This window comes from Telmatherina bonti, assembly GCF_933228915.1.
Source record: "Telmatherina bonti genome assembly, chromosome: 1".
Lineage (NCBI taxonomy): Eukaryota > Metazoa > Chordata > Actinopteri > Atheriniformes > Telmatherinidae > Telmatherina > Telmatherina bonti.
The window spans coordinates 42209372-42227915 of NC_136619.1; the positions used below are offsets into that span (position 1 = coordinate 42209372).

Sequence of the window (18544 nt, forward strand, 5' to 3'; positions counted from 1 at the left end):
AGTTGTTGCTGTAAAGATGTCGGGGGACGTCTTTATTTCACGTCATCTTTCAGTCTGACGTTTATTTTCTCTGTTTCCAGGCACAAAAACAAGAAGCCACCATAGAAATGCTGCAAACGGAGCTGGATCAGACGAACGAGGACCTGGACAAGCTAAACTCCGCCCACCTGGAGGAGCGCGCCCAGCTCATCCACGACCTTCAGAGCTGCGAGCGCGAAATCGACAGTCTGAAGGACGTTCTGTCGGAGAAGGACAAGGAGATAACGAGCCTGGCTGGCAACATGGCCGAGTACGCGGAGCAGGTCACCGTTCTGAAGCAGGAGATAAAGGCCAAAGAGGAGAGCCTGGTCCAGGTAGAAACCGCTCTGAGTAGGGCGGAGCGGGAGGCCATGGTCATCCGAGACTCGCAGACTTCAGACCAACAAAGCCTGAACGGCAAGCTGGCCGAGCTGGTCGGCAAACTGAAAGACGCCGAGGAGGAGCTGGTTAGCGTGAAGGAGGAACGGGAGGTGCAGGCGGCGGAGGCGACGCTGCTGATGAAGCAGGCTGAGGAGGACCAGAGAACCATCCAGGAGCTGCGAGGGGAGATCCAGAGACAGATGGGGAGTCATCGTAATCATCTGTCTGAATGTGAAACACACGTCTCGTCTCTGAAGGAGCAGCTGGGTTCATCTGGCCAGAAGCTCCAGGAGGCGGAGCAGCTCGTTTCCCAGCTGAAGGAGCGAAACAGGAGCAACGAGGAGCTGCAGCAGGAGCTCCGGCATCAACAGCAGCTGCAGGAGAAGGAGCTGAAATCCTGCAAGGAGGAACAAAACCAACTTCTGGCTCAGGTGGAGAAATATAACAAGCAGCTGCAGACGCTGTCCAAACAGCTAGAGGAGCAGAAGGAGAGCGAGGAGCGCCTCCAGACGGCCCTGCAGGAGAAGCTGGAGGCTTCAGCATCACTGGAAGACAAGCTGAAGGACGAGAGGATGAAGTTCAACACGGAGCTGCAGCTCAGCGATTCAGAAAGGCTGAGACTGAGCGAAGAACTGAAGAGCAAGACGGAGAGTTTCTCTAAAGTCAAGAGCCTCTTGAAAAGCCTGAAGGCTGAAAAGCAGGAGCTGGAGGAGAAGCTGAGCGGGCAGAGCGAGGAGCTGGAGCTGCAGAGGCAGCGAGCCGGAGATCTGGACCAACAGGCTGCGACCGCCGTCCAGCTGAGCCGCCGCCTGCAGGAGGAGCTGCAGCGGCTGGCGGAGCAGAAGGAGGCGCTGGAGGTGGAGGCAACCCAACGAGCAGCAGACCTCTCACACGCCGCCGCTGAGCTGGGCTCGTTGCAAGCAGCCGTAGCTGCTCTGGAAACGCAGCTTTCAGAAAGCCAGGAAATCATGGCAGCGCTGCGAAGAGAAAAGGAGGAACTGAGCGAGGTGAGACGGGTCCTGGAGCAAAGCTCCAACTCAAACTCCGAGATCCTGCTGGCTAAAACAGACGAGTGCCGTCGCCTCGACCAGCTGCTCAGAGAGAGGGACCAGGAGGTCCGCGAGCTGCGGGAACGCGTGCAGAGTTTAACCTCAGAGAAGCTGCAAACTGCCGGCGAGCTTCAGGCTGAGCTGGAAGCCAAACGGCAGCTGGAGGAAGCGTTGAACCGGAGGCAGGAGGAGGTCCAGAAGCTGCAGGATGAAGTGGTTTCTCTGAGGAAATCTGTGTCCGAGCTGCAAGCCGAAGCCCAGGCGCTCAGCCAGGAGCGCTCACGCCTCCAGCGGCGACTGGGAGACAGCGAGGGAACGTTACAGACGGCTAAAGATGAGCTGGATGAAAGGAACGCGGTGGTCAAGTCTCTCAGCGAGCAACTCAGAGTCATGGAAGAGAAGCGCAGAAAGTCTGAGTCCGAGTCTGAAATGAGGAGAGCAGAGGAGGCGGAGCGAGAGACGCAGCTGTTGGAGCAGGTACAGGCTGTTTCCCACCTGAAGTCGCAGCTTGAAGCTGCCGTCCAGCAGAACTCCAGCTTGGCCGAGCAGCTGAGCAGCCTGGCAGAAGACAAGCAGAGATTACAGGAAGAGCTCGCAACGCAGGATAAATGTGTGTCGGAGCTGACCGCCCAGAGGAGTTCCCTCCGAGAGATGACGTCCAGGCTGGAAACCCAGATCTCAGACAGTCAGAGAGTAACGGAGGGCCTGCGGAGGGAGAAGGAGGAGCTGAAGAAGATCCTGAAGGAGAGCGAAGAGTCCAGCTCTGCAGCTCTGCTGGAGAAAACCGAGCAGTGTTCTCATCTGTCCCGAACTCTGAGCGACAAAGAGACGCAGCTTCAGCGTTTACAGGAGCGGGTCGGCGAGCTCAACGCCACCGCGCAGGCTCAGCAGGACCAGCTGCTGCAGCTGCAGGACACGCTGGCTATGCTTCAGCAGCAGGGGGCGGTCCTGAAGTCGGGGCTGATGGAGAAAGACGCGGCGCTCCAGCAGAAAGCCGGCGAAGTGGAGCTGCAGAAGGAAGTCATATCAAAGCTGCACAGCGACGTCGAGTTGCTCCGGAGAGACATTCAGGGCCGAGACGAGGCTTTCAGGGGGGTAACTAAAGAACTGCAGGACCAGAAAGATGAGCTGGACAAACGAAACCAGTCTGTGATGTCACTCAGCGGTCAGCTGGCGGCCGTGAACGACAGCGCCGCCGACATGGAAGCAGAGATCAGCCGGCTGAAGGAGTCCGTTCAGGACGCCGCTGCAGAAAATCTCCGTCTGCAGCAGGAGGAGGACCAGAAGGAGGCGGAGCTCCTCCGTCTCAGAGACGGCATCCAGGCTCTCCGCGAGCAGAACGGCAGCATCGAGTCTGAGCTTCAGAGAACCGTAACGGAGCTGTCGGAAGCCCGGCGGCTCGTCGCTGATCTCCGAGCAGAAGCCGGCGAGAAGGCGGCGCTGAGCGCGGCCGTGCAGGGAAAAGACGAGGCCCTGAAGCAGCAGGAGGCGCTGATCCAGCGGCTCAACGGAGCCGTCTCCCAGCAGACGGAGCAGCTGCAGCAGAAAGCCCAGGACAACCTCGCCTCACAGAGGCGGCTTTCAGAGCTGGAAGGTCAAGTCGACGGCCTCACGGCGGAGTTGTGCACGCTGAAACGCACGCTGGAGGCGAGCGAGCAGTCTAGTCTCCAACATCACGCTCGCTCTTCGGCCACCGTGGAGAGCCTCAGCTCACAGCTGCACGACAAGCAGGCAGAGTGCCAGAGCTTGAAGGAGCAGATTTCACACCTGGAGGAATCCGCCGCCAAGCTCGCCGACTCCCTCCGAGTCCAAACCGGCGAAGCCGAACGTCTCCGAAAGGCCTTGGAGGAGAAAGAAGCAGCGCTTCTGGAGCGGTCTACGTCTCTGGAGGACGTCCAGAGGCGAGCGGACGAGGCTTCGCTCTTCAGAACTCAGCTGATGGAAAGCACGGAGCTGGTGTCGCAGCTGCAGAGTCAGATCCAGAAACTCACCACGTCTGAAGGCGAAACGCAGCGAGCCCTCAGCAACCTGCAGGAGCAACACGCCGCTAAGCTGGAGGAGCTGCAGGAGCTGGGCCAGCTGCTCTCCGAACGGACAGAGGAGGTGTCCAGCCTGCGAACGCTGCTGGAGGAGTCCAGAGAGGAGGAGCAGACCATGAGGAAGGAGAAGGCCTTAGCAGAAGCCTTGAACCGCCGCCTGGCGCAGGAGAAGGACGAAGCGTTTGCTTCTCACCAGGCGAGCGTGTCTCTGCTGACCGTCGAAATAGAAAGACTCAAATCCCAACATCTTCAGGTCGCCACGCAAATGAAGGCGCTGACGGAGAACCTGGAGCAGAGAGAGATGGCGCTGCACGCCATAAACAGTCAGTACGCCGCGCAGGCCAAGCAGGCGGCGCAGCTGCTGTCGGAGATCCAGAAGCTCCAGGAGCAGAACCGGCGGCTCAGCGAGGAGCTCCGCTCCTCCAAGCAGGAGGTCGGTAACGAAAAGGCATGTTTGCAGGGAGAAGTCCGGAAGCTCGTTGCAGAGAAGGAGGAGCTGGAGAGGAGCCGTCGCCAAGCCCAGATGTCACTGGAGCAGGAGTCCAGCAGCACCAAGCTAATCATGGAGAGCATGGAGTCCGAGAAGCAGAGCCTTCAAGCCGAGGTTAGTGCCAAAGACGGAGAGATTTCCCGCTTAAAAGAAAACGTTCAGAAGATAGAACAGATCCTGCAGGATTCTGAGAGGGAGTGGCTGTTAGTGCTGGATAGAGAGAAGCAGCAGAAAAACCTGCTTTCAGAACAATTAGGAAGGGTTGAAGATGAGATGAAAACTAAAGATGTTAAAGTTAATGCTTTGAAACAAGACTTGGAGAGTTTGCAGGAGAAACTGTCCGAAGCTTCGGCCGCCGTGCGACGCGGCTCCGATCAGCTGACCGCCAAAGAGTCGGAGGCATCCACCTCCAGAATTCAGCTGGAGAAGGTTTTAGCAGCTATCCGAGAAGAGGAGGAGGAGAAGCGCGGCTTGCAGGAGGCTCTGAAAGCTGCAGAAGACCAGCTGCTGCATCCTGCAATGAGAGGAAACAACGGCGACTCTGCACCTCAGAGGACCGCTGCTTCGGACACGGAAAAGTTCTGTTTACGGGACATGATAAGACGGCTGCAAGAAAGTCACCAGGAGGAGGTTCGAGCATTGAAAGGGGAGCTGGACAGACGCGTTGCACAGCTGCAGGAGGACGAGGAGAAGATCTCCGGTTTGCAAGAGACCTTAGAGGCGTTACAGACTCGCCTCCAAGCAGAAGAGGAGGAAACAAAAGCAGCTTCTGTAACTTTACACGCTGAGCTGGAGGCGAAGGAGGAGCAAATCGTCCGTTTGAGCGTTCAGATCGGTCAGCAGAAGGAGCTGCTCGCCTCACTTAGTCAGCAGGTGAAGGACAAAGACGCATCCATCGCCCAGGTCATGGAGTCGGCCTCAAATGAGCGGCTGAAGCTCAGCGAGGAGAACTGCTCGCTGTTAAGGCAGCTAGAAAGCGTGGAGCGAGAGCAGCAGGCCGCCACCAAGAGGCTCGCAGACGTTTCCCAGCAGCTAGAAGAACAAATGTCGAATTCAGAGAACCTTCAGCTGGCGAAGGAAAAGGCCGATCTGCAGGGCCAGCTCGCCAAGGCGACGAAAGAAAAAGAAGCGATGAAGAAGAAGCTTCAAGCCGCTCTGCTCGTCAGGAAAGACCTGATGAAGAGAGTTGAAGAGTACGAAAAGCAACGAGACCATGAGGGCGAACAGGCTCAAGCTGCTGCCCGAAGGTACGAAGAAAAGGTCTCTCTTCTGGAAACGGAGATTCTTCAGAAGGACAGAGAGATGTTAGAAGCCAAAGCAGAAGGTGGAAACAAGGTGGCGCAGCTGGAGCTGGAACAACAAACCCTGAGAAGCACCTTAAAGGAGAGAGAAGCTTGTTTGAGGGAGAAGGACTCGGTCCTGCAGCGGCTGCAGCAGCGATTAGAGGAGCTTCAGAGCGAAATCCAGACGTGTAAAGACGAGCTGAAAGACAAGTCCTCCTCCACGGCGAGCGTGGTGGACGTGGAAACCGAGCTGGCACAGCTGAAGCTTGAAAAGGCGACGCTGCAGAAGAAGGCGCAGGCTGCGTTGCTGGCTCGCAAAGAAACCATGAAGAAGGCTCAAGAAGAGGAGGCCAAGTTGAGTCAGGAGCTGGCGGAGCTGAAGGACGACTACAAGGCTCTGCTGGAGCAGCGCTGCCAGCAGACCAACGAGCTCAACGCCGTCCAGCTGACTCTGGACCAGAAGGTCCGGCAGCTGCAGGACCTCCACGACGCCTCTTCCTCCCATCTGGATGAGTTAAACACTCTGAAGCAGCTTGTTGCAGAACGAGACGAAACTCTGAGAGATTTAGAAACAACTTTGGCGGAGAAGGAAAGTCGGCTCCGTTCTCTGCCGAACCTCCAGGCGGAGCTGGAAGATCTCAGCTCCAGACTGGAAAGTGTTTCTTCTGAAGCGGCGAGGAAAGACGAGGTTCTCGGAGAGACGCAGCAAAGAGCGGAAGCTCTCGAATCCAGACTGCAGTCGGCACAGAAGGAGTTGGAGACGGCTCGCACAGAGCTGCAGTGGAAAGCCGATGAGAACGCAGCCCTACAGGCCCAGCTGGACCTCCGCCAGGCTGAACTGGAGCAGGAAAAACATGCGAAGAATCAGATGGTAGCAGAAGAGAGGAAGGCTCTTCTGGACCAAATGAATCAGTTAAAGCTGGAAACAGAAAGTTCATCCGTCCAGAAGACGCTCGGAGAGGAGCTGGACACGGCCCAGCGGCGTGTTGCCGAGTCCCAGGCGGAACTGGACTCACTGAGACAGGAACGGGAAGACTCTGAGAGATTAATCTGTAAACTCCGAGACGAGTTGGCGGCGCTGAACCAGTCACAGAAACGTCAGGATGGCGTCTGGGAACGTCCGCGTGAAGACCAGGATGGCGTCTGGGAACGTCCGCGTGAAGACCAGGATGGCGTCTGGGAACGTCCGCGTGAAGACCAGGATGGCGTCTGGGAACGTCCGCGTGAAGACCAGGATGGCATCTGGGAACGTCCACGTGAAGACCAAGATGGCGTCTGGAACTCCTGCGAACATGCCGACAGCGTGGAGGCGAAGCTGAAGGAAAGAGACGATGCTCTGCGAGCTCTTCAGGCTCAAATGTCAGAAAAAGAAGAGCTGATGGCTGCGCTGGAGCGGCAGCTGCAGCAGCAGATGAAAATGCATGAAGCTACTCTGGAAAACATGAGAGCAGAGACGGAGAGGATCCAGAAGTCTCAAGAAGATGGAAGCAGAGCGAACGATCAGGATAGCAAAAGCAAAGTGGCTCTTCTAACCAGGAAGCTTCAGGCGGCTTTGGTCTCCAGGAAAGAACTCCTGAAAGAAAACTCCACGCTCAAGGAAGGGATGGAAAATCTGTCTGCAAGGCGAGACGCAAAAGAAGCCAAGTGTTCGGATCTAGAGTCGTCTGTGCTGAAGCTAAAGGAACAAAACGCCGAGCTGCAACGATCTGCATCGTCCGTCGGCGAAGAGCGAGACAAACTCAGCCGGGAGGTGGAGAACATCCGCGGGGAAAACCGCAGCCTCTCTGCCGCCTGCGACAGCCTGAAACTCACCATCGAAAGCATCACTCAGCAGAAACAGGCCTTTTCCTGCCAGCTGGAATCCCTGAAAGACTCGCAGACGGAGGAGCTGACCAAGTGGAAGTCGAAGCACGCAGAGCTGAAGCAGGAGTACGAGGCTCTGCTGGAGGCGTACGAAAACGTCAGCAGTGAAATGGACAAGATGAGGCAGCTCTTAGAGGGAGCCAAGCGGGACAGGCAGGACGCCCTCAGAAACCTGCACCACCACCAGGCCATGGTGGCCGATCTGGAGAAGCAAGCCAGAGACGCAGAGGACGAGAACCTCCGACTTAAAGAGAGGATGCACAAGTTTACCAAAGAGAAGCGGCAGAAGGTGGAGGAGCTGGAGGTGGAGAACCAGAGGGTGAGGAAGGAGCTGACGGAGCTCAGCGGAAACCACAACAGGGATCTGACTGAGCTGGGAGACAGAAACCAGCAACTGGAAGCAGAAGTGTGCCAACTCAGAGAGGATCTCCGAGGGAAAGTAGCCGAGATTCAGGCTGAAAAAGCCCAACTGGAAGAACAACTGGCCGCAGCCAGCCGCTCGCTGGAAGACAGGAGCTTGCAGTCCAACTCGTATGCAAGCGACATGCAGCTTAAACTGGACGAAGCTCTTAGTTTAAATAATTCCCTGTCTGCTCAGATTGAGGCCCAGAAGACGGAACTCGGCGTCCAGCTGGAAATCAGCGAGTTATTACGAAAAGAGAAGCAGCATCTGTCGGAAAGAATTGAAAGCATTCAGAATGATCACGAGTCGCAGCTGGTAGCGAAAGAAGATGCCGTCAGAGAGCTGAAGGACGTCATCGCCAAGCACAGCCAGGAGGCGGTGAGCCTGAACGAGACGGTGAGGATCCTGGAGGACGACAAGACGCTCCTGCAGGAGGAGCTGGAGAACGCTCAGGAGATTTCCGACAAAGTGAAGAATGAAAACGAATATTTGGAAACCGTCATCCTGAAGAACTCCGAGCGAATCGACGAGCTGACGGAGTCCGTCAACGCCCTGCAGACGCAGAACGCGCAGCTGTCCGCTCGCCTTGCAGCTGCTACGGACGCCACCGACCGAGTCCGGCGAGAAAAGGAGCAGGAGCAGCTCAAGCTGGTCCGGGAGTTCGAGGAGAAACTCAAGAACGTTCAGAGAGGCAACGAAGGCTCCAAGAATGTGAGGAGAGAGCTGCAGGAGCTGCTGAAGGAGAAACACCAGGAGATCAATCAGCTGCAACAAAACTGCATCCGATACCAGGAGGTGATTTTAGACCTGGAGAGTTCCTTAAAGAGCTTGCAGTCGACCTGCGAACAGCTGCAGAAGGATCTGAAGACCAGCTCTGAGAAGATATCGACCCTAGAGGAGAGAAGTGAACAAGCTGAGGCGGAGTTAGTCGGACAGAGGAAGCTCCTGCAGGAGGCTGAAGAAAGGATGCTGGTGGTGGAATCTGAAAGAGACCAGCTGGCTTCGGAGGTATCCCAACATCAGAAACGGTCCGAGACCCCGGAGAGACTGAATCCACCAGAAAGTCCTGGTGAACCGCCTTTCATTGAGAGTCAGTTTGTGTTGCAGCAGCAGCTGGACGAGCTGAAGAATCTTAAAGATAAGGAAAGTCAGAGAGTTGAGGAGCTGACGCAGCAGCTGGACCATCAGGATCTGCAGATAAACACTCTGAAACGAGCTGCCGAAAGCACCGAAGCCAAGCTCTCTGCTTTATCTGCCGCTCCTCAAGGCGCCGACGCCGCCAAGCTCTGGAACGATTTGTACCAAAAGAGTTTGCACGAGAAGGACAAGCAGCTCCTGGAGCAAGGCTTCATGATCACCCGGTTCCTGGAGGACATGAGGAGGAAAGATAAGGAGGCGAACGAACTACGAGTCACGAAGTCGCGACTGGAGAGGACGTTGAACGAGTACTCTGTCGCCGCCGCCGCCCAGCAGAGGCAGCTGTTCGTCCTGAGCGCCACCAACGCCGAGCTGAGCGAGACGGCGGAGCTCATGGCGGCGCAGGAGAAGGAGCTCGCCGCTCAGGTGGAGAGAAAAGAGCAAGAGAAGAACGCCATAAACCGCCGGCTCGCCGACAGCGAAGACGCCGTTTCCCGGCTGCAGCTTCTCCTGCAGCAGATGGAGACAACGAGCGCCGAAGCAGACGCTCAGCTGCGCCTCCTGCAAGCCCAACACGACCGCGTTCAGGCCGACTTCCAGAAGCAGGAGGGAATCTCCCTGCAGCTGAAAACGCTCCTGCAGAGCAAAGACGCCGAGATCTCCTCGCTGCTGTCCTGCAGGGACGGGCAGATGTCCGGGTACCTGGAGCAGCTCCAGGCCAACTACCGCCGCCAGGTTTCCGTTTACGAGGACAGGCTGACGTCTTTACGCTACCAGAAGGACAAGACCGACAAAGAGCTGAGAACGCTGGAGGCCAAGGTCAAAAGTCTGCAAATCCAGGCCAACAGATCCGTCCAGGAAAAGGAGCAGATGGCAGCGAAGATGGAGTCCTTCAAGAACTCGATGGCGTCCTTGCAGAGCGAGCGGGAGCGGCTCGTGTCCGAGTACAGAATCCTGGAAGCGAAGAGCCAGCTGAGTCTGAAGGGTCCAGAAGGCTCTTCCGATGGGGAGACCGGTGCAAACAAAGGCCTGAAGCACGAGATCCGGAAGCTGCTGCATCAAATGGACGACCTGAACTCGGAGAACGCCATGCTCAGGGCTCAGCTGGTTCGCTACAGAGAGGATCTAAATCAGGTTTTGTCTCTCAAAGACAACCAGCTGAAGGTGCTGCTTAAGAAGCAACAAGATGTCATCAGAACCCTGGAGACCCAGAAGGCCGCGGCCGAGAAGCAGCAGCGAGAGTCGCAGCTGGAACTCCAGAGGGAAGAAGAAGCCGGCAGCGCCTTAAAAACCCAGAATTCAAAGCTTCGAGCTCAAGTGTCGAAGCTTGAGGCGGAAATGTCGACTCTGAACAAGAAAAGAGCGGCGACGGAGGAGGGGAGGGTGATCGCAGACCTGCAGGAGGCCGTGGCGGCCAAGGCGGCGGAGTGCAACGACCTGCAGCAAACGCTCCTGTCCCAGAAAGCCTCGGCTGACCAGCTGAAGGAGAAGCTGCAGCAGCCGGAGGACGAAAGCCAGAAGAAGCTCGGCGAAGCTGAGGGTGGATTCAGCCGGGGGCTGCAGAGGTTTGAGCGCGACGTGGAGCTGATGAGGAACGAGCGGGAAACGGCGGATCGCAGGCTGGCCGAGCTCGCCAAGGAGCTGCTGGATGTGGAGCAGCAGCTGTCGGCGGCAAAATCCCAAAACAAGGACGCAAAGACTCAGAACGAGGCGCTGTGCAAAGCCATGGCCGCCCTGCAGAACGACCGCGACCAGCTCATCCAGGACTTTAAGGTCCTCAGGAACAAGTACAACGAAGAGCTCAGAGAGACTCGGACGGCCTTGAACAAGGCGGAGCGCAGCCTGCAGGACGCCGCCGTCTTCGCCAAAGAGAGGGACGTCCTGGTTCAGAGACTGCAGGCCGCGGGGAGCGACGACGCGCACGCAGAGCTCAGCAGGTTGTTGGACGAGGCGTCGAAGGCTTTGACGGAGAAGGAGCGAGAGCTGAACCAGCTGGCCGGAGAGAAGAACGCTTACGGCCGGCAGCTGGCGGCATTCTCCAGGTCCATGGCCAGCCTGCAAGACGATCGCGACAGGCTGGTAGAGGAGCTGGCGGGCGCCAAACGGGCCGCCCAGGCGGAGCGGGGGTCCGGCCCGGAAAGCGGCGTGGACGGTCGGGAAGGCGGGCCGGTAAGTCGAGTCCTCGGCTTCATCTGGGTGTTGTTCCTGCTTGCACTTCATTCCATCACCGGCATGCTGGGTCTGCAGACGAACCATCACTTCCACTGGCATGGGCTTTCTGTTCACTGGGACGCTGCTGGACGCTTCCTCTCGGACCGCCGCGGCGTTTTCACATCGTTTGTTTGTTTGCTGTTTGCAGGAGAGGAGGCCGAAGGCCGAAGAGCAACACCTTGAAGTCAGCCGACACCAGGAAGCTGCAGAGACGAAGTAAAAACAACTTTTATTCTATTTTTCTCTTCTTTTCCACTAACTTAGTGGTTTTAAATGTGTTTGTCGGTATTTTTATTTTTCTACTTGTTTGTTTAATGAGTCACTGTATTTATTCATTATTCTCTTTATTCATCTGGTTTTTATATTTTATATTTTGTTCAAATGATCTACTTTTTATTTATTTATTCTATTTATCAGTTTATCCAGTACCTGCATTTACTTTTTCTCTACTCTTCTGTAGATTCTCTCATTTTTCCTCTGTTCCTCTTTTTTATTTTGTTTTGTTCATTTGACTTTCTGTATTTTAGTCATCTCTTTATTCACCTATTTATTTCCTGCTTTAAGTTGATTATTTTGATTTGTTCATCTGTTTTTACTGATCAGTTCTATTTATCTCTGTCTGGTACCTGTATTTGTTTATTTTCTTTTATCTATATACTTAATTTCTTTTAATTTATTACATAACAACTTTTTAATATTTTTTTTTTATTTTACATGTTTTAATTGAATTTTATTTCATTTCATTTCCCAGATCTACTGTAATATTTTTGCAAGCGGTTGTCTGCCACACATTGACTTTTCATGATACTGAAGGTTTTTTGTTCTGCAGGTCTGAGGCTGAGAAGAAGGAACCTCCTCCAGTTAAGGTGAGTTAAACTGGTTAAGGTTACTGGTTTCCACCAGAGAAGCTTCTGGATTCCCTCCCAGCAGAACTTTGAGTCGCTTCATGTCGATAATGATGTGAATAAGTCGTCAGAGAAGTTCGTCCTGCAGATCCGTGCACGTCTTTCAGTTTTGTTCTTCTTACGTGAAGTTTATTTTCCTCCATGATAAACTTTATTTACAGACAGATCTCCAGACATTACGTCAAGCTATAAAATCCGCTAGAATAAAGGAATGAAAAATTCAGTCCCACCAGTTCTGCAGGTTTTCAGGTGACTCGTCGTGCTCATCAGATACAAAACAAATCCACTGGAATTAAACTACTTTTATTCCACGTCTCATAATTCCCTTTTTACCAGATATAAACTTATATTCATCAGTTTGAGTGAAATATTTGGGACAGTGTGTCTGTTGCACCGACAGTTAAAGCTTCACAGTTCATGCAGAGTATCTCTGTTAGAGCCTGAAATCTTCCACCGCCTCGACTTTACTCTTTCACTCGGTGAATTCAAAGATCCTGCAGGTTTTATAGGTTTCTCAGCCGCAACACGCCCGACTCAAACTAACGGCGCATTCGCAGAAATCAAACTAATCCATGTTTTTGTGTCGAGTTGGTTGGATTTTTATTAATTCATGTCACACCCTTAACACAGTTTCATGTTTAAATATGAAAGAAATAGTTTTTTATCTGTATTTTCTGAGCTGGAGAATGAAGTGAATTATTTATGGTGGTTTTTTTCTCCCCTCTACGCAGCAGGAAGCCGTCGCTTCGGCAGCGCCGGGCAGACTAGAGGAGGCGGAGAGGATCCAGCTGCATCGAGACCTGCAGCGCTGTATTTATGAGATCCAACAGCGGGACCAGTACCTGCAGCAGATCAACACCAAGGTAGGAAACCGTGTTCTTTGGATGAAAATGCGTATTAATTTTAGTTTTAGTCAACGGAGGCTCAGAAAAGTTAAAAAACCAAAAGGAGAAACTATTCATTATAAGATAATTGAGGAGGTAAATTTTGGTCATTAGAATCAGGTTGACAGGTTGTATCAAGAGCTGCAATTTGTAAATCAACAGTTTACCGTGATGCTTCTGCATATTGACCAGTTGTAGGGTGGTTTTTTAGCCTGAGAACAGATCTGCTGCTGATCTTCTGCTGATCTTCGGTCGATGTCGATCAGGATGCAGCAGCATCACTGACCATGGAGTGTTTGTGTTTCCTCGCAGCTGCAGCAGGCAGTGGAGGAGAGAGGTTCTGTCGCAGCTCAGCTGAGGGCCGTTTCCCAAACGCTGAGGGACACCCAGAACCGCTGCCACTGGCTGGAAAGCCAGATCCAAGGCCAAGCACAGGTAAAAAATATGGAACACCTGCATGCTGCTCTCACCACCTGCATAGGCCTCATGACCTCAAATATTCTTTATCTGATTGGACCGCCTTTGATTCCAGCATCTTTCTCTATGAAAATTCTGCAACCTCACAAGATTTATTTCCATCCAGCTGCAGTAGTTTTTCTCCAAGATCTGGTATCGGATCAAAGATCCTCCATGGGATTCGGGACTGAAACCCATGGAGGATCTTTCCATCTACCTGTTCATACCTGTTTTCTACCTGTTCCCACCTATTCCTGCCTGTTTCCTACCTGTTCCCACCTATTCCTGCCTGTTTCCTACCTGTTCCCACCAAATCCTACCTGTTCCCAATAAATCCTACCTGTTCCCACCTATTCCTCCCTGTTCCCACCTATTCCTGCCTGTTCCCACCCATTCCTGCCTGTTTCCTACCTGTTCCCACCTATTCCTGCCTGTTTCCTACCTGTTCCCATCTATTCCTACCTGTTCCCACCTATTCCTGCCTGTTTCCTACCTGTTCCCACCAAATCCTACCTGTTCCCAATAAATCCTACCTGTTCCCACCTATTCCTGCCTGTTTCCTACCTGTTCCCACCAAATCCTACCAATTCCCACCTATTCCTGCCTGTTCCCACCCATTCCTGCCTGTTTCCTACCTGTTCCCACCTATTCCTGCCTGTTTCCTACCTGTTCCCATCTATTCCTACCTGTTCCCACCTATTCCTGCCTGTTTCCTACCTGTTCCCATCTATTCCTACCTGTTCCCACCTATTCCTACCTGTTTCCTACCTGTTCCCACCAAATCCTACCTGTTCCCAATAAATCCTACCTGTTCCCACCAAATCCTACCTGTTCCCAATAAATCCTACCTGTTCCCACCTATTCCTCCCTGTTCCCACCTATTCCTGCCTGTTTCCTACCTGTTCCCACCAAATCCTACCAATTCCCACCTATTCCTCCCTGTTCCCACCTATTTCTACTTGTTTCCTACCTGTTCCCACCTATTCCTACCTGTTTCCTACCTGTTCCCAACAAATCCTACCTGTTCCCACCTATTCCTACTTGTTTCCTACCTGTTCCCAACAAATCCTACCTGTTCCCAACAAGTCCCACCTGTTTCCTCCCTGTTCCCACCTATTCCTACCTGTTTCCTACCTGTTCCCAACAAATCCTACCTGTTCCCACCTATTCCTACTTGTTTCCTACCTGTTCCCAACAAATCCTACCTGTTCCCAACAAGTCCTACCTGTTTCCTCCCTGTTCCCACCTATTCCTACCTGTTATCTACCTGTTCCCACCAAATCCTACCTGTTCCCACCTATTCCTACCTGTTTCCTACCTGTTCCCAACAAATCCTACCTGTTCCCACCTATTCCTACTTGTTTCCTACCTGTTCCCAACAAATCCTACCTGTTCCCAACAAGTCCTACCTGTTTCCTCCCTGTTCCCACCTATTCCTACCTGTTATCTACCTGTTCCCACCAAATCCTACCTGTTCCCTCCTATTCCTCCCTGTTTCCTACTTGTTTACTGCCTGTTCCTACCTGTTTTCTACCTGTTTACTTCTTATTTACTACCTGTTCCTGATTGTTCCTACATGTTTCTTACCCGTTCCTACCTGTTCATACCTGTTTTTGTGCCTCCCAGCAGAGTTCAGCATATACTGAAGTTGCTCCAGGAGCTCCACAGGAGAGGAGCAACGACTCTGTGATCCCTGATCCTGCTGAAGCCACTCAGCTCAGAGAAAGGTGACCATATAAGTCCTCGTTCCTTTAACCCGCTGACTGTCTCTGAACTGCTTGACGTCATGGAAATATCAATGTTTGTGTGTGAAGGCTGCTCGAAATGGAGCTGAGTTTGGCCGAAGAGAGAGCCAGGAGAGAGACGACTGAGGAGGCTCTGCGTCTCGCTGAAGACCGAGCAAAGAGGTGAGTCGATAGGAGCCTCCTGGTTTCATGATAGACTGTCGTGGTTCTGAAAGTGTGTCTTTGTGGCTCAGCGTCGCCTCCAGCCCGACCAGAGACGCTCTGCGGGACTTCAGCATCGACATGGAAACAGAGGAGGAGTGGGAAACTCTCAGTCTCAACCCAAACCAGCCTCTGCTAACCCGGAAGGTACAGAAGAATTCACACATTCTTTCAGCTTTCAGGTCTTCAGACACCTGGGCCTCAAACGGTTTCCAGCCTGATAGTCGATAAAAACGGTCGTAAAGACGAGATTTTTCCACTTAAAGCAGCAACGAATCAGAAGCAGCATGTTGAGACGGTAGTCCTGGCCTCCACCACTGGAGGCCTCCGAGTCAAAACTCTGGTCCTCCATCGCCGCTGTCCTGCAGGTGTGTGTTGTTTCCCTGCTCTAACACACCTCATTCAGGTCAGATGGATCCAGCAGCTTGTTGTCAATCTCTTCACGTTGATTTCAGTCGGGTTTGTTTCAGCGCAGGAACAACAACCTGCAGGATAGCTGCTCCAGAGGCGTCTGCTGACAGAGTCCTGATAGGACACTTTCCATCCTAGTTATTATATTTTTCATTGTTTATTTGACGTTATCCAACATGATACCTTTTAATTTGGCTCTTTTTTCTGCATGAAGTTTCTGCATGAAGTTTTCTTCATGCAGCTTTGGTTCAAACCAAGCAAAGAAAATAAAATCTCTTTTTAGCTCATTGATGCTGCAGAATGTTTCAGATCAGTCGATCGGATGCTCCGAGGACCCGCAGCCTGTTTACTGATCTGATTTTATTGGCTCCTATTTGTTTAGTTTTTGCTGTTTTATGCAACATTTTGTTCTTAAAGTGCTTTATAAATAAAGTTGGATTAGATTTTAGAAGCTGGGAATGAGCCCTGCGATGGACTAGCAAGCTGTCCAGGGTGTAACCCGCCTTTCGCCCTAATAAGCGGTTAGGATGTTGAATGAATGAATGAAACCTGGGAATGAGAGAAGTGGTGGAGGTGCATGCTTCATTCTTCTTCTGCGATAAAGAGTCGCAGCAAGAAAACAGAGAAGAAGAAACAAAGCAAACTGGTGCAGGAGAGTTTTTATGAATATTTGCTGTTTTTATTCTGCAGAAGAATAAAATTATTTCATGTTTGTTTTGTCTGGATTTCTGCAGGAAATCTGTTTGCAGCTTGTCATGAAAATGAAAATGAAAATGACATTTTTCTGTTTGGTGTTGCTCCGGCAGCATCTTATCTTCAGCATGTGCACTGACAGCATCCTCTTCCTCCTCTAAACCTGTTCACTGCTCGCTCCTGCAGGTGAAAGGCGGCGTGGTGGCGTGTCGCCGGTGGCTCCGAGGCCGCAGCCTCTACTTCTCCAGACTCCTGACGAGCCGCGCCCGCTCGCGCTACTTCTTCCTGGCGTATCTGCTCACGTTGCACGTGCTCGTCCTCATGTGCCTCTCCGGCGGCTTGTAGGAACGCCAAACACACGCTTTTACTTCATGCACACAATCTGCAGGGCGAGGCAGAAAGGAGGTGCTTTCACTTCGGTTTTACAGCCACAGAGAAACGCCGTCGCTCCCTCCTGATCTCACAGCAGGTAAAACGAGCCTTAAAGCGTTTTGTTTTTCAGTCGGGCTTGTTTTTAGTCACCTCTCCATCTCCGATGCCTTCCTCAGCTGTCAAACCCAAAAGTCAAACGTTGGCAGCAGCTGCTGCGTCGTTTTCCCGCCTGATGTTCGTACGTTGCACAGAATCATAATGCTGAGTTGACACTATGCACTGAAGTGCGACACCTTTAACCTGGAAAGCCGGTGGAGCGTCTCGCTCCGCTAACGGGCGGGACACCGCGGTATACGTTCAAACAAAAGTACATACTGTATGATTTAAGGTTTTCCTGTATTTGTTTGCTGTACAGTAGGTGTGTATATTTGCCTTTCATATCTTCTCTGACTGTATATTTTCCTGCTGATGTTGTTTTAATTTAAAGATATTAATAATAATGGCGGACTTCTCGGTTTCTGGGGCGATGATCTGTACATAAAGTTGGGCGAAAACATTGAATCTATTTATGAAAGAAACTACTGAAAAAGGACATATTTTGTCTACTGCCTCTGTTTTTAAGAGTTAGCGACGCAGTCGTCTCCATGACGACGTGAACTTTGTGCAATACTGACTGGAGGTGAACTTTAATGTCTCCAACACAATAAACTCTGTTGAAGACCTCTTCACTGTCTCCTGTTTTTATTTAGCGGTTTCTGACCTGCAGTGCAGAACCTCAAAGCAAAGCCACTTCAGGAAAGATTAAATTCTCTTCTGTCAGGAAACTGAGTTTTATTTTGGCCGATAAAGTCACAAACTGTAAAGAAAACAAACGTGCGAATCTCATTTTTGTCTCAAACTGACTAAAATATCAACATTATAGCATGAAAATCCATCTGGGACGTATTGGAGGCATCGCTGTTCCCGTATCGACCTGAACGTTGCTAAATTAAAGCGTCGGTGTGGATGTTAGATGGTAGGAAGGCTGGCTTCAGCGTTTCTGTTCTGCAGAAACCATTTCACACTCCGAGAACAAAGCCATCACCTGGTATCACCACCAATCTAGTATCAGCGATACCGAGCTCATGCAGATACTTGATCTTTAAAGCAGCCTAAATTGAAGGGAAAAATACTGATGGGTACATCTGTGGAGAATAATTTCTGATTTAAACTTAAATTAACAAAAAAAAAACAGAATAAAATCATATAAATGCCACAATATCAAATCAAAGCTACTTTATTCATCCCTGAGGGGAAATATTTGCATGTTGAATATTTTTTAGCCATATTTTTATTTATTTTAATCCCCACAACGTCTGTTTTACTGATTATTTAATGACATGCAGCCTCTGCAGCATCCGTACAGACTGACACACACAGTATCACTCCAAGCTGAGCTCATACTGATATTTACTGTAGTACTACTTCTAAAACATATTTCATACTTCACGCAAGTAAACAGGATGTGTTGGTCTGAAAAATGAACTAAAACTCCTCAACCTGGCTGACGGCATAAAATCCCAGCTCCACGTTTTCTTCCTGGTGGTACCAGTTAGTAACTAATAGTACCTGCTTTCAGTCTCAAAAGACTCTGTCTAGCTTACCCTCACCTCACCTCTTCCTCCTTCCTCCTCTTCCTCATCATGACCTCACTGTATACACAATATTCTGATGCTAACTTGATGCTTATTTCACAGATGAATGGCAGGCGGAAGGAAAAGTAGTTCCTACCAACTGCGTAGAATTTATTTACTACCATCCTGTGATAAAATATCTGTATTTTAACTTGGACTTTAACGTATTAATGATCCTCTACTGTTTGCTTGTGTTGTTCTCCCTCTCAGATGTGGGTCGCTTTGGAGAAAAGCATCTCCTGTATCACTGTAGAACAGAACAGAATTGAATATATATATTTTTTTACTGTTTTAAATAAAATGCATTTTCCAGACATTAATAGAGCCTAC

The 18544-nt window shown here is 51.6% G+C and overlaps 1 protein-coding gene across 1 annotated transcript in view; it reads left to right on the forward strand.

Annotated features, from left to right (window-relative positions):
• LOC306755890 (uncharacterized protein) overlaps window positions 1-17254 on the forward strand; it is a 64801-nt gene extending 47547 nt beyond the window's left edge. The window contains exons 22-30 of the mRNA XM_079240456.1: window positions 81-10832; window positions 11023-11090; window positions 11704-11740; window positions 12511-12642; window positions 12976-13098; window positions 14746-14846; window positions 14934-15026; window positions 15098-15212; window positions 16356-17254. Of these exons, the coding sequence (XP_079096582.1) occupies window positions 81-10832; window positions 11023-11090; window positions 11704-11740; window positions 12511-12642; window positions 12976-13098; window positions 14746-14846; window positions 14934-15026; window positions 15098-15212; window positions 16356-16514 (11580 nt within the window). The 3' untranslated portion in view covers window positions 16515-17254. The remainder of the gene's footprint in view (window positions 1-80; window positions 10833-11022; window positions 11091-11703; window positions 11741-12510; window positions 12643-12975; window positions 13099-14745; window positions 14847-14933; window positions 15027-15097; window positions 15213-16355) is intronic.
• Window positions 17255-18544: the final 1290 nt, after the last annotated feature.